The 23,956-nt window shown below is 66.8% G+C and overlaps 1 protein-coding gene across 6 annotated transcripts in view; it reads right to left on the minus strand.

Annotated features, from left to right (window-relative positions):
• The window catches only part of RBFOX3 (RNA binding fox-1 homolog 3), a 140,975-nt gene that overhangs the window by 18,027 nt on the left and 98,992 nt on the right, over positions 1 to 23,956 (minus strand). For 4 of the 6 annotated variants that reach the window (XM_086762725.1, XM_086762722.1, XM_086762724.1 and 1 more), the window contains exons 3-4: positions 11,206 to 11,250; positions 2,633 to 2,955 (exon numbers count right to left, since the gene is read on the minus strand). In XM_086762725.1, coding sequence (XP_086618851.1) covers positions 2,633 to 2,734 — 102 coding nt within the window. In that variant the 5' untranslated portion in view covers positions 2,735 to 2,955; positions 11,206 to 11,250. The remainder of the gene's footprint in view (positions 1 to 2,632; positions 2,956 to 11,205; positions 11,251 to 23,956) is intronic. The other 2 variants (XM_086762726.1, XM_086762727.1) reach the window with 2 other exon arrangements.

Consider the following 23,956-nt stretch of genomic DNA (forward strand, 5'->3'; position numbering starts at 1 on the left):
CCGGTGCTGGCCTAAACAAAGTTCTGCAGACAGCTTCACTTCTCGGTCATTCCTTCAAATACCGCCACTGCTGAAAATAGCGGGGAGCGGCCTCCCCGGAACAAATACAGCAAATGCCAACAAGCTCCCAGCGGGGAGAGCACGTGCCGAGGGGGATCAGGGCAGTCACTGCGCACAGACCCTGTGCCCCCCATCCAGCCCAGCCCGGCGCAGCTGGACGCGCGTCCCAGCACGGGAGGAGCCGGCGGCCAGCATGGGCCCCCGCAGCCGTGGGGCTCAGGCACCATCCACGCGTATGTGCCCAGCCCAGGTCCGACACAGACACACGCCTCGCTGCGCACAGGGAATGGTAACACGGGGGGCTCAACTGAGCCCCCACAGACCCCATGCCACAACAGCTTCAGCGCGAGCTGGTTAAACCCCTCCAGGCGTCTCTGGCCACGCGCAGGGGCGCTGAGCTGGCTGGCGGCGGGGAGCTCCGCGGCGGGCATGCGCCCACAGGCAGGGGCAGCATCGCTCTGGCGCGGGCGTGCTGAAGGTGCGCATACCCAAAATCCAGAGCGAGTTTGGGGTAGAGCATGGCTGCAGAGCGTGCACCCTGCGCCAGGCAGGCCCAGCGCTCAGCCGGGCGGGACGAGGGGCCCGGCGGCAGCGCACACCCCGCGCCCCTTCCCCACGTGACGGCTGCCAGTGACGTCCCTCGGCCTGACGCCTTGTCGCAACGTGTACCAGGAACATCCCGTCCCCGGGTGCTGGGCGCAGAACCTCGGCAAGGGACAAGCCCTGGGAAGAGGACAGAGATTTTGGCCTCCACCGTGCTCGTTAGCTGGGTGAAAATCCAACTCCAAATCTCTTAATAAAACCCTCCTTGCTGGCCCGCGAGCCCAGACCCACTGCCAAGGAGCGGGAGGCTTCTGGGAGAGCAGGGGGGAAGAGACGCTAAACATGACATCCAAACTAAAACAAACAGGGTGACGGGGAACCAGGAGCTGCTGGGTGCAGCACGCTGCGCGTCGGGGAAAAGCTGCTCCTTCCCGGGGACCCCACACCCCACTTGTGCAGGGCCCAGCCGGGCGCTGGCAGCCGCAGCCCTCGCCTGCCTGCAACGCCGCCGGCCCCAGCAGCCTCCGGCCGCGGCCCCAGCAGGAAGCACAGCCGGTCCGCGCCGGAGCATTCCGTGGGGCGAGCGGCACAGCCAAGACCCTCGTGGCGGCCTGGGGACGGAGGGATGCCAGGGGACGAGGGGATCCTGGGGGACAAGGGGATGCCGGCTGCAGAGGGGATTCTCCCACGCTGCCGCCTGCTCCTAACGGAGGCTCCGAGCCCTGCGCTGGTGCCCAGTTCAAAGCATCCACGCGGTCCCGTCAGAGGGACAGCAAGGCTCCTGGGGGATGGGTGGGCGCTCGGGGACGGTTTCTGCTCGGTGTCAGACGTGCCTGGGCAGCTGAGCAGCGGCCATGGGGACCCGGCGCAGCCTCGGGAAGCCGAGACCGAGACGCAGCCCAGCCCCAGCTTTCCCAGCCTTTGCCTGCAGGAGGGTGCAATAAATCACGCGCCCGTCTTGGCCGGCCTCTGCAGCAGCCCCCGCGCGAGCCTCGGCCCCACGCGCGCCCCGCGGCCGTCGCTGCACTTGTATAACCTGCGGCAGCACCGGCGTGGCCAGCCCCATCGCCAGCGCGCCGGATGGAGGGACCCCCGGCCTCGCCGTCCCCACTGCCACGCGCCGGCCGAAGCCCGCTTGGACATGGGCTACAGATGTCCTGAGGGACCAACGCGCTGCCCCTTCCCTGCTGGGGCGGGAGGGTTTGCGCCCGTGCCGCCTGTCCTCGGCTGCCGGGTGAGCCAGGCCACGCTGAGGATGCCATGAATTTTTAAACTCCTGAAAGCACAAATGGAGCGGTTCGCCTGGCTGGGAGACGGGATTTCCGACGCAGCAAAGAGGCTTCTGAATAAAACGCTGCTTCTCCTGAGCTGCACCTCCCCCGGGACGACGGGCCCAGAACCCGCGCGCGCTGGGTCTAGCGTGCAACCCACACCCCGCGGGGCAGGACACCCTGGCCAGAAGTGAAAGCCCAAACTGACGGCCCGGACACCCTCAGCCAGGCTGCCCAGCGCCGGGGCTCGCCCGCCCCCGCCGCCCCCCCGGCCCCTCTGCAGCACCTTCCCATCGAGAGCGAGACCAACCCACGCACAGCCGACCCCGCGGCCCGGCTGCAGACACGCGCAACATAACAGCACACGCACATGCACACGCGTGTCTATGCACAAGCTCGTCGCCTTCCCTCCTCCCTGGAGGCTGCTCAGGCCAGGCAGGAGCCTCCTTCCTCCATCCCTGCATCCACCATCGCCCCTCGCCTCTGCCGAACAGCAGCTGCGCCGAGGCAGGGAAAGCGCTGGACCCGCGCCGGCAGCTCTGCCTGCCGCACTGCCCGCGTCTCAACCCGCTCTCCAGCCCCGGCCGAGAAACCGGAGAGACCCCAGAGCAATTGGCGGCCGAGGACCGAGAGCCACCACCGCAACCGGCGGAGAGGCCCCGCAGCCGGGAGGGAAGCAGTTAAGCTCCGACCCTCCGCTGAGAGGGAACACGTGTGAACCGGAAAGCAAAAAAAATCCCCTGGAGAGGGTGGCTTACCTGTTGGAGGTAGAGGAAGGCTGGAGGACAGGGGAGAGAGTGAGGAAGCATGCCTGAGTTGGAGACAAGGAGGCAGCCCGAGTTAGCCATGGAGCACAGCATGTGTCGACAGGTAGCTGTGAAGCCGCTCGCGGTCCGTCCTCTTCCGCACACCGCTATCCTCGTCTTCCCGGCTGGCCCCTCGGGCTCTCCCCTGCTCGGGTCCCTCCCGACCCCTCGGAGTTAGGAGGGGTTCATCTGCGGCAGGCCGGCCGCGCCGCGCGCCGGGAGCTGCGCTCGCTCTTCACTCCGGTGCCATTAGATGCTGGCACCGAGCGCGCGGTCTGCAAAGGGTGTGCGTGAGCCAGAGCGGGAGCGGGAGAGAAAGGAAGGGGAGGAGGAAGGGAGAGAGGGCGAGGGAGCGAAATAAAAGGGGTGGGAGTTGGAGGAGGAGGGGGAGTCCCCTGTGCATTCAGACATCAAACAGAGCTCTGTATAAAATGAAGAGAATCCGTAATGACATGAGAACAGCTGATCCCGCACTTAACCCCTCCGCCGCCGCCGCTCGCAGATGGCTTCCCCACCTCCGGGCAGCCCCGCCACAGCCCCCGGCCGCATGCCTCCGCGAGGGGAAGCAGGCGGGCGGGATGGGCGAGCGGGCAGAACCGTCGCCCTTCCCGGCACCGGCTCCCAAGGGAAGAAGGGTCTTACCGGGAGTTTTGGGGACGCAACACAGGCGCCCCGGGAAGCCGTGCCGAGCAGCCGTCGCTTCCAGCTGCGCAGCCCCCGCGATGGCAGCGCCTCGCCGCGGGACTCCCCCACGCACACACAGCCGGACACGTGCACATGCACCACGCTCTCGGAGACACACACGCAGACAGGGATGCGCAGGGAGCCATGCAGCAGCCCCAGCTCCGCCTCCCCGGAGAGGCACATACCTGCTCACGCCTGTGGCCCCACAGCACACGTGGCCCCGTGCCACAGTACTGCCTGCACTCCGGCAGCTCGGCCCCGCCAGCCGCAAAGGCTGCGGGGAGCCGGGCACCCTGGGGTGACATGGAGGGGCCCTGCCCGCAGGCACCGGCTTCCCCGTAGTCTCCGAGTGATGGGGACCCCCTGCCCCGAGCACCTGCCGGCAGTGGCGGGCAGGGGTCGGCCCCAGCAGAGCTCGAGAGACTTTTGGCATTTTTGGACCGGCCTGGCGGTGATGCCAGCAGCCCCGACGCATCACCAGCGCGCACGCCTGTCACAGCTGCCATGGCAATAGCCTCCGTGCCGGTGCCCGCGAGGGACAGCCAGCGTGGGCACACACGCGTGCTCGTTCGGGTCCCCAGTCCCACCCTGCGGCTCTCCTGTCACGGCCCCGCGGCACCCTTGGTACCGCAGGGCTCAGCGCTGGCACGGGGGTCCCTGCCCCGGCACCCCGCGCTGCATCGCGCCCGACGTCAGAGCCGCAGCCAGCGACGGAGCAGCCGGGATGGTTTTCTGCTTGGGTATGTGGGAAACAAAACCTGGGCTCGGTTCAGTTTCCATCTTGGCCAAATGTGATGCACAAAGGCAGGTCTGTGCCAGCAGCTGCTGATGCTCCGGCTCCGCCGGAGCCTCCCGCACACGAGCAGCCCTGTTCGGAGGCTGGGATTTTCCACAGTATCCCCAGACATAGCGACACGCTGCAGTGTCCTGGTACACTCGCAGCGGTTCCCGCTTCTGCTGCAGACACTCAACAGCAGCGGCGTGTGGCACGGCCTCCCGGAGCCACCGGGCAAACCCGGAGCAAACAAACAGCTCTGGGAAAAGCCGTCCTGGAGACGCAGCTGCCGGGCCAAGGGGGTGCCAGCCCCCCGCGGGGTCCTGCTGCTGGGGTGGCCTCGCGCCAAAGGGACCGCAAGGTGACAAACTGGGGAGGGGATGCCGGGCTGGGGGGAGGGTTTCTCATCACCACCACCCCACGGTGCCGAGAGCCGAAAGGAATCTGGCACCAGCACCCGCTACCAACAGCATCCTCCGGCCTACCCTCCCCGTGAGCAGCGCGGGCTGCAGCGAGCCCCCGCGTCCCACCACAACTGCTCGCCCTCCAGCTCCCAAGGGACCGCGAGGGATCCCGACGCAGCGGCCCGTCCTGCACACCCCGGTGCTCAGACCCCGTGCTCCCCGCTCACCTCCGCTTCCCCTCCCCAAGGGCTCCGAGGCCCCGGTGCCGCATGCTCCAGTGCCCAGGGCAGGATGCAAGGCAGCTTTGCAAGACCGAGGGGACAAGTGCATCCTCCTGCAGCCCCTCGGGCATTCCTGGGAGAGGAGGGCACCCACACGCACCTCAGCCCCGCACAGCACCCGGCGTGGGGTGGGGACACCCTGGGGAAGGGGATGGGCATCTCCAAAGGCCCTGGGCTGGCTCCACCACAGCTCCCGCACCGCTCTCCGGCAGGGGTGAAAGGAGAAGGGCATGGCCCAATGCGCTGGGCTCGCGGTGCCCAACAAGCAACCCACATGAGCTGGGAGCCAGCTCCAGGATGAGGTAATCTGCCCGTCCTCCCCCGCGCCGGAGCCTGGCTCCGGGCAGGGTGACTCAAAGGCGCTCCTGGCCGGTGGCAGCACCGCGAGCCTTGGCACTGCCGCGCGCCAGCAGCCCGCGTCGCGGGGAGGTCCGGGCTGGCTCCAGCCGCGAGGCAAGGAGACGCTGCTCTCCACAGGGCGAGTGCACGGGACGGCGTGCCTGGCAGACACCCCTTCGCCGGGCAGACCCTCTGCACCGCCGTCAGTGGCAGGGACCGGCCGTGTTTCCCCAGGAGAAACACCCCGGCAGCGGGGGAACGGGGCACGGCTCTGGGACCCGAGGAGCATGCGAGTCCCCCCTCTCCCTCCTCAGCCATCACCAACACCCGCCTGGCAGCAGAGACGGCCCCACCGCAGCGGGCAGGCCCCGGGGACGCCGGCATGGCCGGGCTGCGCCAATTCACCAGCCAGCTCCAGGGTGGGGAGCGCGTCCCCAGCCAGCTCCCTTCGTCCTGGCACTGACGCCGTGCTGCAGCCCCGGCCAATGGCACCGGCGGTGGCACCAGGGCCGTGCCCACGGCACCCGCGGCCAGGGCTGCCCAGCCCCGCGGAGCCGCAGCCCCAGAGGAACCCCTGTGAAACTGAAGTCTCCTGGAATGAAAGTTTATTTATCTGTTTAATTAAGATGTGTTCACCAGGCGCACAGACCCCGTTCCATCTGTCTCACTTACAGCCGCGTCCCAGTAAAATTAAACCCAATAAATATCAGAGGAGGGGAAGCAAAGGGCACGTGTAAGATATACGATCAAAGGCAGGAGTTGCACAGGGCTGCAGTTCTGAGCACATCGCTCTCTGCCCTTCGGGGCCGGGCTGGCGACGCGCTCCCATGCACAGGATGGGGCTGGCTTTCCTTCAAATCAGCACTATTTTCATTTTTTATTTATTTTAAATGAACCCTTAAGGGCTCCTTGGTTTTGTTTTCTGGAAGAGGGAGAACAACACGGCACCAGGATGGGAGCAGTGTCGGCCGCCGGTCCGGAGCCCAGCGAGGCGCCGGAGCTGACGGGCAGAGCCCGCGCCGGGAGGGCTGACGGGCACGAACCCCCCGCACCACCGAGCAAGCCCCTGGGGAAAACGCGACCTGCTGCCGCCGAGGGCTGCCCCAAACGCCACGTCCAGCTCCCCGGCCCACCCCTGCACGGGACGCAACGGGAAACCCCAGACCCCAGCACTGCTGTCCTCACCGGGACGCCATTCCGCACCCTCTCCCGGCCCACGGACCCGCCAGGGACGCACCAAGGGTACGCAAAGGACAGCCACGGCTGGGCTGGGGGTGTCCGGTGTTAACGGGACCCCTGCGCACCCCCAGCACACCTCCACAGCCGGGGGCACGAGCCTGGACGCTGCCGCTCGGGAGAGCCGCCAAGAGGGGCGCAGGTCAGGCCGAGGCGCAGCCGCTGCCACGAGGACCAGCGAGGCGGGGTGCTCCCCCCTCCGCGGGGTCACAGCCTGCGAGCGCAGCGCCGGCAGCCCCGCAGCACCCAGGGAGCAGGCACCCACCCAGTCCTCTCCTCCCACCCGCCCCAGAATGCCCCCAAGCCACGGCATTCATTAATTAAAAGCTCATTAGTAGTTAGTCATAGACACAAAGCGATTAGATGAAGGCGCTGATGGATCTGAGCTGCGTGAAGTGGGGGGAAGGTCCCGCGCGCCCCATTGCCTGGGCCACAGGAGCACCCCGACACTGGGCGCAGACCAGGACGGCGAGAGGGGACGGAGCGAGGCGACGGCAAGAGCACCACGTCCCAGCGAGCCCTGCCCCGCTGCAGGGAGGTCCCTGCCCAGCGCCCCACTGCCCCCAAACCATCGCCACCAGCCCCCTCTGCGCACGGGCAGCATCCGGATTTACTGGGACTGGGTCGGGCGGGCAGGTAACACGGCCAGCACAGGGCCCGGCGCGGGGTCAAGGTGACACAGAAATGACGGAGGGTGACGCGAGGAATAAACACCTGCAGACCAGGGACCCGAAATGCCACGTTCCCACAGCCCCACCTTTCCCGACGTCAGATCTGCTGCTGGTTTCCCAGGAAAACGTTCTCCTGAGCTGGCGCCGCACCGCACAGCGGGCACACGGGCTGCAGCAGGGGGCTGTGGCAGCAGCCCGTGGGGTCCAGCCAAGGGGCAGGATGGGACGGTCAAGGCTGCCCTGGGGGATTCGCTCGTCCCTGAGCAGGGGCAAGAGTGGCACTGCTGGTGCCGGACGCGGGGCAGCCTGCGCCGGGACGGCACGGGGAGCGGCAGGCCGGTGAGGTGGGTACAGGGCGAGTGCCAGGCAGGGGGGGCTCCGGGAACAGACTCAGTCCTCATTATAGGGCTCTTCAAACACACAGACAGGATGTCAGCGTTTAAACAGGCTCTGGGACTGCAGGGCCAACTTTAAAACTCGTAATATTTATAGAGCCCTCCTTCCCCTCACCCCACACTAGCAATTACTGCTAATTAGAAGACATTTTGCTTTGGCACCCCAGCCTGTTGCGGTGTTCATTACCTCCCACCTGGCCGCGTTGCCTGGCTCCGTGAAGCCCCACGGGTTCCAAACCACCCGAACGGGGCCTGTGGCACCCTGGCTGCAGAGGGGCCGGGGGGCGGATCTCAGCGGCCTCAGCCACCAACTTCAAGTCTGGGATTCAAGCGCGGGGGCTGCCGCTCCGCACAGACCCATCACCTGGGCGCCCCGCTGCCACCACAGACCGCCGTCCCCTTGCAGTGCAGCCCCCAGCGCAGGCTCTGGAGCCCAGCACTCACCGACCCAGCATGGCCGAGAAGGGATGGGCTGGGGGGGGAGGGTCCGGGCAGCCCCTGGGTGGGCAGGCGAGGGGGCTGCTGCCTGCAGCCAGTGCCAAGGGGGCCTCAGAGGGGAGGCAGGATGGTGGTTGGGGGGTGCCCTCAGACAGGGGCAAGGCCGCAGTGCCCAGGCGGGGACCCCTGCCTGCCGCTGCCCCGTCCCTCCCCGACACCAGGCCCCCAGCACCGCAGCCTGTCCCCCCCAACGCCGCAGGGCAGCAGGACCTTGCTGGAGCTGGAACGCTCTCCCGGGCTGGCGGCTCGGCCGGGAAGCAACAACGGCAAGGAAGGACCCCGACCCAAACCCCGGCAGAGAGGGAGGGAAACGCCCACCCTTAGCGGTGGCACCTACCCAAAAATACATCATCATGTCGGCAGTGGGGCGCTGAGGAGCTCCGTGGGATCAGCGGGAGGGTGGTGGGCTGCTCCCCCTTGGCGGGTTCTCTCCCCTCGGGTGCTCGCTCCCCGGCTCCAGAGCCGAGGGCCGGTGTGGACAGGTGCCCTGTGTGCTCGCCTCCCTCCCTGCTGCGGCGTGGTCGCTCGCCATGGGCCGCCGTGCGCCTCAGAGCTGGCTGCCAGCGTCCGACATGCTGCCGCGGGGCTGGCCGGAGAGCCGGGACCGGAGGACGGACACGGGGATAAGCCGGGGTGCGCAGCCGGGCGCTTGCTCACCCCAGGGGAAGAGAAATAACGGGAGAGGCAGGGATAGAAATGAAACCCTCTCTGGCGTCTTTACGAGCCAAGGGAAGGGCGAGCACGCGAGGGGCAGCCAGACCCGCTCCCCAGCTGGGGGTGCTCGGGTGGGGGTCCGGGCGCGGGCTGGGCGTTGGGGCGGTGGCAGGCGCGCTGGCGGCGCAGCGTGGGCTCGGCGCTGACACTCTGGAGGAGCCGATGTCCTGCCTCAGCATTTTTCAAGCTACCCTGTCAATAAGGGATCTGGCCGCTGGCGCGGTTAACCTGCGAGGTGCCAGCCACCTCCCGGCACCCTGGCCAACCGCTCCCCGTCTCTGCTCCCACCGGGCCCTGCTGGGACGGGCTGTCCTGGGGGGCCCAGCATCACCAAGACATGGCCAGGCTGTGTCCCGAGGGGGAGCAGAGCCAGCAGCCCCCCGTCCCCCAGCGCAGGAGCAATGGGGATGGTCCCTGCGCCGGCTGTCCCGCAGCCCAGGACGCGGCCGCCGCAGTCTATATCGGAAGGGCACCCACCGGTGCCCGCTGACACCAGGGCAGTGCCATCCCTCGAGCCCCAGCATCGCACCTCAGCAGACCTCCGGGATGGAGACCTTGTCCCACAGATCGGAGCCACGAGACCGGCTGGGATTCCGCGTGGGAGGCAGGCGGAGAGCTGGGTGCAGAGCGGGGGACAAGCCCTGCTTGGGCTCGGCAGCAGCGCAGCTCCTGCACCGCGGGGCAGCGGGGCTCCTGGGGCGAGAGGGACCCCGGCCGTGGGGACCGAGCTCCGAATGCCTCCGGCACGTGCCGCGGCAGCCGGGCAGCGCTGCTTGTCAGCTGCTAAATCTCTCGTCCTCCTGGGCACCGCGGGTGGAGGAGAGCGCAGGAACCGCGTGCGCTGAACCAGACCCAGGAGCAAGGGAATAAATGAGGGAAAGGGAAGGCACAGGAGCGAGGGGGGACGGACTGGTCTCTGGGGCCCAGCTGGCTCTGACACCTCCAGCCCCACAGTCGCATCCAAAGCAGAGCGGAGCCGAGGCACTCCTCCAGCACAGCCATAAAAACCAGCAACACTCTCAATAATTCAGCACCGGGAGAGGGTGATAAAGCCGAGCAGCCACCACTGCAGGCACTGGGGCTTCCCACTGCCTCTTACATCTTGGTGATCAGAACCCTCTCCCCTTTCCCTGTGCCCTGCAAACAGCCACAGCAGCAGACACGGACATCAGTGCAGACACGAGTGCCAGAGGCACTGGGAGCCCTGGGAGCTCCCTGCCCGCCCTGCACCGATCGACCATGCCCTGCCCGTGCCGCGCCAGGGCCGCACGGCAATGAACCACGGCACCGCAGCAGCCCCAGCCCCGCAGCAGCCCCGGCCCTGTAGCCCACACCACCGCTGCCGACCCGCACGTTTTCCCCAGCCCAGCCTTCATCTCGTTAATCCTGGCTCCTGACTCTCACCACCTGCGGGCCCAACTCCCACCACAGCCTTCCCGCTCCCTTTCCACATTTCTCACGGCATCTCAGGACCCTTCTGGACCATGACACCCTCCCAGCAGGTTCACCTGCACCCTTGTCCTGCCGATGACTGAGACGAGAGCGCTCCCCCAAACGCCTCTCTCCTCCTCACATGTGCACGGTGACAACTCCCCGGTGCCCAGCGCCACTGCCACCCCCAAGTCCCTCCGGACCAGAGCCAGGGCATGGAGGGACGGCCGCATCAGCATCCTCATCCCAGCCCCGTGTCCTGTCCTCGCTCCTCTGCTTTACCAGCTCAGACCGGGGCAGCACGGGTTTGTGCTGTACTCAGCAAGACGGGCCCTTGGGGGCACGTGGTCCCCCCACCCCGTAACGGGACCAGAGTCCACCACTGCAACGCCCAGCAACGCGAGGTTTCGATGGGAAGGAGCCACCCCCGTCTGCACAGTGGGCACCGGGCTGGCGGGGGGCACCTGGCCTGGCCCCTCCACCTTTCACACGCACGAGCCATCGCCTGCCCGAGCTGGGTGTCAGCCCAGGGGACGCCGTGAGCTGATGTGACACCCAAGGCACAGGCTGCAGGGCCCCGGGGCAAACACCTCCTACGGCGCACAGCCGCCGGGTCAGGGCCGGACCCCAGGGCGGGGGCCGGTGCCACCCTGGTAGGGGCAGGGTCCCCTCAGCAGCCTCCCCCCGGGACCTCCCGGGCGCCACACAGACAGACAGACAGCAACGCCAGCACATACGGACAGCTCACAGACACCGCAGCCCTCACGCCACTCACGTCACGCCTGCGCGGGGGGCTCAGCGCCTGGGGGTGCCAGCGGCTGCTGGCAGAGCGGAGCGGGCAGCCTTCCTCCCGGCCCTCCCCGGCGCGTGTCTCCGTGCCTGCCCGACCCCGGGGCCCAGGTGCTGCCCCGTCCCTCCCAGCCCCACGCAGCTCGGGCAGCGGCGCCCACCGCCTGCCCCCGCCATGCAGATTTTGGCATGCAGCTTTGTCAGGCTCGGAGGGACTCCAGGCACGGGGTCCGGCTGCGCAGCCGAGGGGTCCCAGGAGCCGCTGCCCGAGCCCCAGAGCAGCCCCTTGCCAACGAACGCCTCCGTACCTTTCACGCAGCGCAGCTCCTCCTGCGGCGCTCGCGCTGGGCTCTCTAAGAAAAGACAGAAAGGAGGCAGAATTAAAATCAATGATCATCATCGCTAACCTGCTTACAGTCAATGCTGGTCGCTCACCGACTGGCAAAGCCTTCGGATACGCGCGCGAGGGCGAGCGTTATCTCCCCAGGCGCGTGGGGAAACCCGCCCTGGATAGGGGTCAGCAGCCAGCCGGGGGTCCAACCCAGGGCGGCCGAGCCCCCGCACCGAGCAGCTGCAGCGCCTGCGCACGGGGCGATGGAGCAGGACCCCTGCCCACACGCCTTGAGCCTGGCCCAGCTCCTGGACCACGGGCCCCCTCCTTGGCTTCCAGGGACCCTGCGGCTCAGCGGGGCCGGACACCCCGGCGTTTTGGTGAGCCCCAAGCTCTCTGCCCGCCCCACCCGCTCACTGCACGCACCCAGGGATGCTCCTGCGCCTCTGCCCGTCCCGGCCCCGTGCTCCCTGGCGCGGTGTTGTGCTGCCACGAGGAGCGAGCCCTGCGGCACACGGCTCTGCCGCTGCCGCCCCGGCTCCAGGCGCTTCTTGGAGAAGATCACCGAATTTCAAAGAAAACTTCCTGAAAGCTGCACTTCACCTAATTGGCTTTTGCAGCTCTGCCAACCCAAATGTTAATAAATCATGTCAGACCCTCAGAAATAACGAGCACAGCTTATACATCACGGGAGGTTCTAAATCGAGCAAGGGAGGGCTGTCTGTTTGTCAACGGCTTCTCTGGGGACCCGGCGGCATTGAGCCCCGCAGCCTCTGCCCGCCGCGCTGGGCAGCAACAGCTCTGCTCTCCCACGCCGGAGCTGCGAGGCCCCTCGGACCCCGGTCCCAGATCACAGCACCCCCAGACACGGCACCCCGGGGTGCTCCAAACCCATGGCCGGATCCCGGCGGGAACGCGGCCCAAGGGCTGTCCGGAGGCGCAGCCGCGCGGCGGTGGCTGGGAAGGAGCGGAGCGGGTTCCCAGGCACTTCTGTCAGCAAACACCGCTCCCCGTCGCACAGCAGGATAATCAATTATGGTAATTCCTGCCTCGATGAATCAGATTCGTGGAGGAGCACAGCTCATTAGGCTGGTACTGACTGCCATTAGCGCTCTTATGATAAAAACCCTCCAGAAAGCTCGCGCCCAGCAAAACGAGTTTTCCGGGCTCAGGGGCCTCCCCTGCCCGGCCCCCCGGCCCAGGGCACACTCAGCTGCGGGACGTGGGCGCCCTAACAAAGTTGGTTGGAAGCTCCCCGGTCTCCGGCAATGAGGGGACATCCCCGCATGGCCACGGACCCGGCCGAGCCTCCCGCCTTGCAGCAACCGCTCCGGAGTCTTCCTCGGCTTTGCGCAGGGAGCGCTCACCGGAGCCCCGGCAGCAAAGGCGGGAGCCGGCAGAGCGGGAGCAGGGAGCTCTGGAGCGGCTCCAGCAGGTTTGGGCGTGCTGGGAGCCCAGGCAGCCCGGCTGGCCATGAATAATTGAAGGGCGCTCGCTCTCCTCGGGGAAGCACAGCGATGGGTAAATCTCATTTCCCAAACGCATCTCCCAAGGAAGGCGCCGTCTGAGAACTCCCCGGCAGCCGGGACGCGCGGCGCTCGCCTGTGTGGCACCAGCCCAGCAAAAACCTCAGGGGGTCCCGGGCACCGCAGGGACTGGGACGCTCAGCCGAAACCTCCCTGTCCCGCCAGCGTGGGAGAGGGAAAGCCCCGGCAGAGCACTGACAGGAGGTGGGCGAGGAGCGGCGGGGGGCTGCGGGTGTCGGCGTTACCGGCCGTGGATCACGCATCCAGATCGGGCGAGCCCAACGCCAGCCGGTCCACAAGCAAAATGCAACTCAGCTAAAACCACTCCGATCCAAAGCACGGGGTTCCCTAGAAACACAGCCCGTGCCAGCCCGCCTGGCACCGCGCAGGGCCCCACGGGTGCTGCACCCCAACCGCCCCCGTCCCCACACCCCAGCCATGGGGTAAACCCCGTGCCAGGCCCGGGCGAGCAGCCCCGCTCCGCTGGGAAACTTCTCAGTAGTTTTTCAAAGTACATTTTGACCCCCCTTCCCTCCACCAAAAATCCTAAATTAATTTCGCTTTTAATTAAATTCATTAGCAAAGATTATCTGGCTGAGGAAAAATAATATCCTGCCCCTCCCCCAGCAGCCCTCTCTATTTATATCCCCTATATACATAAGCAGCAGCGAATATTTCTTTATGGGCCATTAAAGGTTTAATGTTTAATTTATAACCGCGTTCTCTGGCGGGCGGGATGGCCAGGCACAATGTCAACACTTTTAATTAAATGAGAAGGATTTTTTTTTTAAGCTAGGAACGATAAAACGCCCCGTTCCCAGCAGCTCCCGGAGGCGCTGGCAGGAGCGGGCTGGGGCGCGGGGCTGGCCTCCGCGGCACAGCTGGTGGGACGTCCCACCCGTCCTGCTCCACAGAGCCGGGCTGCGCCGCGCTCGGGCAATGCCCGCTGTGGCGGCAGGGCTGGCTGAGGGGCTGGCTCCGCGATGGCTGCGGGGCCCAGAACCGCTCAGGTGGGGTGCGGGTGGAGGGGCACGCACACCCCTCGCCCCTGCCCGGGGATGGGCAGGGTCCCCGGCACGGGGCTGCCCGCCGGCTCCTCGGGCCAGGGGCAGAAGTGTCGCAGCGCATGCGAGGGCTGCCACGAGCGCAGGTGATGCCAAGCGACCTGCAGCTCCCTGCATCCGGAGAGAACCATCACCTTTGGCAAGGGACAACCGGAGCCTGCGGGGAGGGGACGGCACGACCTGCTCGGCACGGCCCCTGCCAGCATCGCTCATCCTGACCCCGGTTACCAGAGCACCAGCCCGAGTACTCGCGGTGAACCTCTCAACCCAAATCCCTGCTGCATTTCCGCTCGCTCCCGGCACTCCCTCCTGCCCACCCGGTGACGGCGGCTCTCGCGGCATCACCACCTCCGTCCTCCCAGCGCGCCCAAGGACGACAAAGCGCTTCCGACACACGCGTCGCCCGTAGCACCCGCCGCAGAGCCGCGCAGCACCCGCTCACACGGCAGGCGCCGCTGGAGGAGCCTGGCATTCCCGGCTCTTCCCGCTGGCATCCCTCCCGCAGCCCTCGTCCCACCCCACATCAGATGCGGGGGCACAGGAGTGAGGGGGAGCGCGTCCAGCCGCGCAGCCGGCCCGCGTGGGCCGGGCACCACTGGGCCGCTCTCGGTGCCAGCGGCAGCCTGGGCTCTTGGCAGCGGGAGAGCACAGCCCTTCCTGCCTGGAAGCCGGAGAGGGGCGGCTCTGAGGAGGCAGGTTCCCATTAACGGAGTATTTTATCTTACGGGAGAGATTAAATCTCTGTACGGAGAGGCGCGAAAGCGCTGAGTCAGCAGCTGGCTGGGGGGTGGCAGACTCAGCCGTAAGCGTTTGGCTCCAGCGCAGCGCTTCAGCGCTTCACCCTCCCGCGCCCGCGCTCTGCCGTGCAGCGTCCAGCCCTGAGAACCCAACACGCACCCCATGCATCCCTCTCTCTGCCCCGGCAAGAGCCAGGCCGGCCAGAGGAGCCGCTGGCGGCTCGGGCGATGGACAGGACCAGCCCTGGCCCCCTCGGACCTCCTGGCAGCCCCCACTAGTGCTGTACCGCTGGGCACCAAGCGACTCGAGCGTCCCCTGGCACGGGTGGGCTGCCTCCCTCCCTCCCTCGCTCCCCATCCTTGTCACTGTGAGGACAGGCTGGCAGAGGCGTCCCAGCGTGGCCGCCATGCCCACAGCAGCACGTCAGGGCACCGGGATCCGGAGCCGGTGCTGGGCACAGCCCCCGGCATGCAGCGCGGATCCCCAGCCCGGCGCTCTGCAGAGGCTCTGCTGCCCACCACCCGCCTGCACCGCGACGGGCGCCCCTTGCAAAGCCGTGCCCGTGCTGCCACGGCCACGACCTGCGGCCAGCGCGGGGCTGCCTTGGCTACAGAGCCAAGTGAGAGGCAGAGGAGCCGCTCGCTGCCCACGCAACCGCACAGGCATGCACGCGAGGGGCAGGCGTGCGAGGGCCGGCCACCGCCGTTGCGAGCCAGGGAAGGGAGCGGTGATGGCACCGTGCCGCTCACTAAAAGCATGAGTGTCACTAAATCAATAATTCATTTACTTTAATGAGATAAGTACTTTGAAAACTAATTGCAAACCTGCTCCATTTACTCCAGCCCGTTACAGCCTCTAATGTAAACGGCAGAGCGCTGCCGGAGGAAGGGGAAGGGCTTTGGTGGGGGAGAGCGTGTCCTTCCCCCTTCTTCTAAGAAAGAGAAACCCCAGCCACAGGCACGGGCAGTGGAAACAGCAGCAACCGGCTGCATCGCCGCGCGGATGGGCTGACGGTGGAGCGAGGGGCACACCCAGACCCCCTCCCAGGGCCACCACGGAGGGGTCCGCCAGGAAACAACCCCAAGGACGGTCACCATCGCTGGGGCGACAGCAGAGGGGCACAAAACACACTCAGCGCGTCCGGGGTGCCGAGCTCCCCTGCGGCTGCGATCGGCCTGGCTGTGACCAGCGGAGCTGACGGGCGCCCGGGCACAGAGAGAAACCACGTTTGGCCCTGACCACGGCTGAGCCCTGATGCGGGCGCGGCGGGGAGCGCTTCCCCAGCCTGCCGCCATCGCTGCGGTCCCGGCAGCGCTAGGGCTCACGGCTCTGCCTCCGGCCAGACCCAGCGCTGCCCTCCATCCCGGCACCGGGGCGGCAGGGGGGCTGGGGCACCGCTCTTCCCCGCGCAGCAGCCCCCCGCCAGCCGGAGCAGGAGCTGGCGGCCGCACACCCCGCAGGTGGTCGCTCTAACGGTTCATGGCTCGCGATAAAACCAGCGCTGTTTTGCTGGCACAGCACCCGCCAGCACCAGCCGGCAGCTGCCAGCCCCTCCTGCCTCAGCAGGAGCTGCCCCTTCCCACCCCTGCGGCACCCGGGCAGAGGCGCCGGCACGGCCCCGGCCGCGCAGGCAGCGGGGAGCAGCACGGCCCCCACGCGCCCGGTTTCGGCACGGTCGGGAGCAGGAGGCCCTGCCAGGCCCCGGCACTGTTCCTGAAAAGGAGCGAGCGGCTCCCGGCAGCGATGCCGACGCTTTCCTGAACGGCAGCCGGAGCGGGAGCTGGACGCCAAGGGCTCTCTCCTCGCTTGCCGGAGCAAATGGCAGGTCATAAAACGGAACCGCGACAGAAGAGAAAATGTTCCAGAGTCCACAAGGACCCGTCCAGGGTAAATCCATCTGCTCAGCAATTTAGCTAGAAAATCCTTTCCAATCATCCGCGCTGTTGGTCCTTAGCCCCCGGCACGCCGTGCTGGGCAGAGCGTCTCCCACTCCGGCAGCTGCTGGCCGCTGGCGCGGGGCCCCAGCGCTTGATGATGCTCGGGGACAGGGGGTCACATTGCCCCTCGCAGCACGCCCCAGCCAAGCCCACGCTCCAGGGACCCTCTCATGGGCACTGCCATGGGCGGTACCAAGGGGAAACCCAAACTGCGCACCTGTGCGCTGGGCGGTCGGCGTCCAGGCAAGCAGCGGGCAGGGATGTGGGCAGCGGGCAGGTCAGGACAGAGGCACCAACAGCGGCACCGGCTGCGCGGGCTCTGCCTCGGGCGGGCAGCTCATGCGGGGGGAAGAGCGCACCATCCCTCCACGCGTCCCTGATCCACCGCGCCCAGTTGCGAGAGGGCTCCCAGGATGCCCAAACCCCACCCAGCCCTCCGTCAGCGGCCCTGCTGCGCCCAGCCCTCGCCCCCTGCGCTGCGGCGGCAGAGACGGGATAATCCCTGCCCGGCAGAGCACTGGGCACGGCTCAGCCTCGCGCCGCCGTGCAGACCCGCAGATCTCCCCGCAGGCATCCCTGCGAATCCCACCTCAGCCGCTCCTGCCGCGCGAAAATCAATGGCAAGCATCTCAATTAATCACAGCAGGTGCAAATTGATTAGGAGCCTAAATAAGGTCAACATGGTTGTCTGCTCACAGGGTAGGACCCCTTAATCATCGTTTTCCCTGCAATAGGCTGCGGGGCCGGCCATCACCCCATCGTCGGGAGCAGGGAGGGGATTTTCACTGATTCCTGCGACTGCTGGGACCCCTGGTTCCCGCAGGGAACAGTATCCTGGGGAGGACGCGCAGCAAGCAACCCAGGGCCAGCCGAGCCCACCCTCCCTGCCAGCCACCGGGCAGCCGGACACCGCGCACCCCAACGCAGCAGACGGCTCCTTCCCGCTCCGGTTTTGAGAGCAAAAAGCCCCCAGGGCAGCACGGGCACGGCGGGCAGTGCAGCCCCAGCGCGCTCTTCAGAGGAGCGCCTGCTCAGTTCACTGCGGGCCGATAACTCCGCTTGCTTCGCCAACGGACTTTCCAACGGCAAGTGAAACCAATTCCATCGGTGTTTCACCCGATCGGACTCTGCCAGCAGCAGCCTATTTCCCTGCCCGTTTCCCTCGGCGGCTGCCGAGAGCCGCAGTCCATCGCGCTCCACCAGCCCTGCCAGGGCAAACGCGGCTTTGCCCTCCTGCCCCACGGGCCACGTGTGGGGCAGGGGGAGCGCAAGCCCCTCGCCAGGATACCAGGGCCGATCACGGGGGTGGCATGGCCAGCAGAAGGCAAACGGCTCGTGCCTCACCGCTGCTACGGGACAGGAGCCCTGTGGGGAGCTGCGCTTCCTGGGATGGGGCTGCCGGCTCTGCTGGGCACCTGCAGGCACGGGGACGGGCAGAGGTTGTGCCCGGCAGCATCCCCCTCCCCAGCAGGGATGGCGGGCTCCCCTGCGCCATGGGGATGCTCTGGACAAGCCATTCCCAAGCCGTGGGCCAAGCTAGCATGGGGGACAAAGCCAAGACCCCTTCTCCAGTCCCCGCAAGCCACCGTGCGCTGCCCGCGGCCCCTCTGCACCGGTACGCCCCTCACCTCGCGCCGCGGCCCCGGCAACATGCCACTCCCTTTTGTTGTAAATACAGTTATAAATATTATAATTTGGTTTAATATTTAATACAGCCAGGTTAAATAAGCATTCCCAGACCCATAAATAATCATTAACGGAGGGTTCTAATTGTGCTGTTGGGATCCTGCCTCATGACTTATTTAGAGGGCAGGCGCTGTTCCCGTCCCCGGCTCCCCAGCGCCATAAATTAACCCGCGGCTCACCTTCTTTGGTGGGAACCTGATGGGACACGCCAAACGGAGACCGCTGTGCTCCGCCGGCGACCACCTCCGAGATCGCTTGACGTGGAGCCAGGGAGGGGCACGGCGGCCAGCGGGACGGCCAGCACCGGGCCGGCAGGGACAGGGGCACCAGGGAGGCCGGAGGAGCCCGCGGGAATGCCGAGCGGCCTACGGTACCTGCAAGCGGGGTCGGACCGCGGAGGAAGAGCCGTGCGTGTCGGGGTGTCCCCGGCCGTGGGCACCTGGGGGGCACAGGCGCGGGGCCAGCCCCGAAGCGGAGGCAGGCGACCCGCGGGTGGGGGGCAGCCGCCTGGCGCGGGGGCTGCGCTCGGCCCCCGCGGCTCCCGGGCTGCGTCAGCGGAGGCACAGGGGCACGGAATGCGGCAGGGCGAGCGGAGGACGGCGGAGGCTTTTATCCTAAATACAAACGTACCGTAAAATTGATTGGAAACAATAGCAGAAAAGGAAACAAAAAAAATCAAACCAGCAAAACCCAGAGCACAGGGGGAAGTGGCCAGGGGCGAGCGTTCTGAAAGCACAGGAGAACGGAGACGCAGGGGACAAGCGCGGCGCAGGAGAACCTCCGCGTGAGAGTGTTTTCCCCTTAAGGGATGCGCTGATGCGTTGCTTTAAAAAAAAAAAAGGTTTGGTTTCTGCTCTCTGTAGCTTAATTTCATCTTGAAATGAAAAACTACAAAAGTAAATGGAAAGAGCCCCTTCCCCCGAGCCTGGACGGCCCCCTGGCCACTGCTGGAAACGCGGACACGCTCTGCTCCATGCCTGGGCAGGGACGTCCCCTGAGCCGGGGAGGCAGCTCTGCGCGCCCAGCTCCCGGCGGACACGCTGCCGTGACCCCGGAGGAGCGGGGCACCGGCCCGAGGGAAACCCGGACACTGTCCCGCTCCCCAGCGCCTCGGGCTGCTCCTGCTCACCCGCCCACGCGGTCAGGACAGCCACGTCCAGGGCTGTCCCCAAGGCCACCCCACGCCCTCCAGCCGCGCGGGCGGTGGTCCAGGGCATCCCCGCATTGAGGTGCGGCCCCCGGGGTGGGCGCGCTGGCAGCGCTCCCAACGGCGATGCCTCGTGGGGGCCCCCGGGACCGGCTCAGTGCGGGAGGGGAGCGCGTTAGCATCGACCCCTTCAGCCGGGACCGAGTTCCCACTGAGCGAGCTGGGAGGAAGCCTGGGGTTTCCATGTCATCTCCGCACTGGTTTCTCCTGCTCGAGCCAGTGCATTAATCAAAGAGATCGGCAAGATACTAATGCTAACGAAGCAGCAGCAGCGCGGCTCTCGCAGGGTGGGGGAGCCCCCCCGCAGCACCAACCACCAGCGCCAAGGGCAGAGGTGAGGGGGAGCCCAGCCCCTCCAAGGGGCTTCCACCTAACTGGGGAGGGGGCACAGCACGCGGGGCAGCGGTCGGGCACGGCGTCACTGCCGGCTGCGCACGAAGGCCCGGGCCCGTCCCACGGGAGACTCCAGCCCGCGGTGAGCAGCGGCCAGCGCAGCCCGCGAGGGGCTGGGGACCCCAGCCGCCACGCAGAGCGCGCACCCCGCGCGGTAACACGGGTGCCAGACAGAGAGGACACGCGCAGGCGTCAGACCGGCGTCCAGGGCACGTTTGCCAGCCCTGCCCCTGTTCATTATCGCCAGCAGCTCTGACCCGCCTAAAGTCGGCCGGGACAAGGGGTGCGTCCCAGAACGCGAAGCACGGAGAGAACCCCAGGAGGTCTCCCAGCCCCGGAGAGGGCGCAGCAGAGGGGACACGCAGCACCCTGAGGCGACAGCCCCTCCAGAACAGTTTTTGGCATCTGGCACCTCCCGGCCCCACTCAGCCCAGCGCGTTCCCGCCGGCAGAGCCAGGGACCCTCCCCAAGACACGGGTGCGCAGGGCGGCCCCAGCCAGTGCCGGGCTGCAGCTCTATGGGAAGCGGTGTATTTTATCTTTATGTGTCAGGATTTATACAAAAAGGGGATAGTTCAGCTCTAAATGTAATGAGTTGGAAGAACAGCCCTCCAGTGGCTTCCTCCAGCTAGCACGGCATCAATAACATCGATTGCTAAAAATAACTAATAACCCTGGCCCGGCGCGCCCGGGAGTGCTCTGCCCCGCACAGGGTCCCGAAACCACCCCACTGCACCCCGCACATGGCGGGCACGGGTCTGTCCGCCAGGAGTGAGGATGAGGATGGGCACAGCCATCTGGCACCGCTGGAGCAGCAGGACGAGTCGAGGGGACGGCGGTGCACGAGCCTGGGGCTCATCCCCCAGGAGGGAGCAGCCCATCCGCGGGGACACCCGGGCTCTCCAGGACAGGCAACACCACACGGCGCTCTCCCTGCCGAGCTTCCCAGGAAGAGAACAAAGACCAAAGAGGGAAGGAACCAACCAACCAGCAGCCCGCGGTTAGGGTCAGAGTTATTCAGCCTGTTGGAAATGAGTCTAACTTAACAGAAAAGAAATAAAGTGTTTAAAATTAACGGCAAACGTCAGCCCTGGTCACAGCGACATTAAACACGCAGTTATCGACCGCCTTCTGCAAAGCCCCCTCTCTCGCACGGGCCTGGAGTCAGCGCGGGCAGGAACACCGCTGCGCGTCAGGGTGCACCGACCCCGCTGTCCCGACCCCGCGGCAGCGCCAGCACGGCTCCCCAGCCGCTCCCACACCGCGCCGCGCCACAAATCGGCCGCCCATGGCACGCCATGCTGGGCCGCTGCTTCGCGGGGCAGCCCCCGGCCCCTCCTGCGCTGGAAAAGCCCTTACACCCACCCAGGAGCGGAGAAACAAGCGCTGCTCCTGGAAAAGCGACTTTAAACCCCAAAGCCCGTGTCCTGCTGCCGGCAGAACCCGCCACTGAAACCAAACCAGCCCACGGAGCACGGTCCTCCGTGAGCCAGGTCACTGCGGCGAGCGGTGGCTCTGCGACCACAGAGCATCCCCGCTCGCTCGCCGGCCCCCGCCCCCCTCTGCCCGCTTCTTGGAGCCCCCCGGGAGCCGGAGCGACGCACGGGTGCCAGCGGGGTCGGGGAGCGTGTGTGCACACACGTGTGACGGGAGGGGTGGGCGGCAGGGAGGGCACACGCATGGGCGGCACTGTGAGAGCGCCGTTATTTGTAAATAATCCTTAATTAATGAGATGCTCGGTAAGGGACAGCTCGGTGTTCCGGGCAGGGAGGACGGCCATCTCCATTCTGCCGCTTTTCAATTACCTCTTCGGGGAGGGACGCGGGGACCGGCCAGGGTGAATTACAGAGACTTTGGTCGCGTTTAATATCAATTCATTTCACAGACTGCTGACGCAGCGGGATTTCACAGCTCGAAATTTATGGTTCTTCCAAGAGACATGCGCAAAAAAGGGGGGGAAAATACCCTGCCATCAGCACAAAAACAAACTCCCTGGGGAAGGAGCGGGGTCCGGGGCATCCCTCGGGGAGCAGAGCTCGGCAGGGCTGGGTCCGCAGCAGCCGGCTGCTCGCCCTCAGGAGCGGCGCAAAAAGGGCTCCCCCACACCCACAGTGGCCCCTGGCCGGGGCACCCACGTCCTACGGCCGCCAGCCCCCGCTCACTGCCCGCAGCGCTCCCACACGCCGCAGCTCCCGGGCAGAGGCGCTGGCGGCGATGGAGCCGTTATTACACAGAGTTCCTCGGCCCCAGGGGGGTTTTATGCAAAATGACACACAATATAAATGACTGTTGTAAACAGAGAGTTTAATAAAGGGCTGTGTGTGAATTTACAGCCTCCCCGAGGATAATTAAAATTATTTATCTACTTACCTAGCTAGCCGCCAGAGCAGTCTATTAATTATTATCTATTATACGCGGCCTGCTTTGCATGCTGCCCCTGCGTCACCTACCACCAGCACCCCGCACGGATGCCCTGCGGTGGGGAGCGCTGCCGGCCGGCGCGGCCGCGCTCCGGGACCCCTCACACCCCCCAGGGATCGGGTGTTCCTGCGCCAGTCTGCAGCCCATTTTGATACAACAGCTCCGTGCCGCCGGCACAGCCCAGCCTTGGCGCTGGGAGCAGAGGCTGCGTGCAGGCGCGGTGCAAGACGGTGCTCACCCAGCTCCGGCACCGCGCAGCCACGGACACCAGGGGACGGGTGGGGGGAGATGCCACCAGCATCCCCGAAGCCACGCAGCCCCTCGGGGGCTCGGCGGCCTCCGCTGCTCGCTCCCTGCCTGCCGAGAGCGCAGAGGGGACGGCGCCTCACGGGGTGCCCGAGCACCGGCGTAGTGCGCACGTCGGGAGAGGCGAAGGCACGCTCCCCGTCCCCAGTGCGGTGGCCGCCCCGCATCCTGGTGCAGTGCTACCTGCTCCTCTCTATTTATTAGCGTGACAGAGCAATCATCTGCACGGAGGCACTGGGATCTCCCGGCTCCTCTCTGCACATAAAGAGACCTCAGGGGGCTCCGGCGCGCGGATACTTAACATTGTTTTATTAGCTTAATAAACCCTGCCGATGCCGCCAGAATCTCCAAACCAGCCACGAGCCCTCTGCGCCGCAGGAGCAGGGAGAGCGGCGGCGACGCGGTCTGTCATAGCCTGGCTGCCACCGCGAGCCCGCGTGGGGCTACCCTCAGCAGGGCACGGCCCCGAAGGCCCGGAACAGCTTGTCGGGAGCAGAGGATCCAGCTGCTCACGGCCACGGCGGGCACGGCGAGCTGTCAGCTCCCGCCAGCGCGCCATTAATCACACCGCAATTGCTCTCCCTGCCCCATCCCGCGTGGCTCCCAGCACTGCGCTCGGCCGGAGCTGACGAGGGCCACCCCGGGACCTTTCCCCGGGGCTGACGGAGCTCCAGCGGGTCCGACACCCAGCGCAGAGGTCCCGGCTGGCGGCACGGGGCAGGTGGGGATGGTGGCAGCTCAGCCAAGGAGCACGCTGTCCTCCAGCAGCTGGGGACTGCGCTGCCTGCATGCGGTCGCCGGAGCATGAGTGCGGCTCCATCCCGAGCAGCTCGAGCCCTTAGCGGGGTGCTGGGGTGGTTTAACTCGCCAGGCTGGCTGGCGGCGAGGGGCTCCCCTCCCCTCAGCCCCGCGGGTCCCGGCTCACGGCGGTGCCCGCTTTGCTTTGATCCCGTACAGTCCCGCTCCCAGCCTCACAACCTCAAAAAAGCCACACGATCAAATTCCAGGTCATTACTCAAGGAAAGAGACCCCTCCACGGCCGGCGGCGAGCGCTCCAGACCAATTACAGCGAGCCCAGCGCTCCTGCCGGCTACGCGCAGCTCTCGCTGGGCCCGGGCTTGCAATCAGCAAGATGCAAAAACGTTGATGGCAGCGCTTAAAGGCCATGCCGGGGGATCCTTGTCAACGAGGGCGCTCGGCGCGGCGGGCCAGCCTCCTGGGCGCGGCTGCGAGGCAGCGCAGATGAAAGGCGCTCGGAGCCCCGGGTCAGTGTGGGACGGGCTCCTGGGAGAGCAGCCCGAGTGTTTCCTCACAACACCCTGGTGAGCACCCCTGGGGCTGCCCGGGACAGCGGCTGCAGCTGGGAGGAGGAGGAGGAGGAGGAGGGCGAGGGGCCATGCTGCTGCTGTCCTTGGCCCCGCGTCTGCTCTCCTGCCCGCTCCCGGGACCGG

This window comes from Chlamydotis macqueenii, chromosome 18, assembly GCF_036417535.1.
Source record: "Chlamydotis macqueenii isolate bChlMac1 chromosome 18, bChlMac1.mat, whole genome shotgun sequence".
In the NCBI taxonomy this organism is placed as follows: domain Eukaryota; kingdom Metazoa; phylum Chordata; class Aves; order Otidiformes; family Otididae; genus Chlamydotis; species Chlamydotis macqueenii.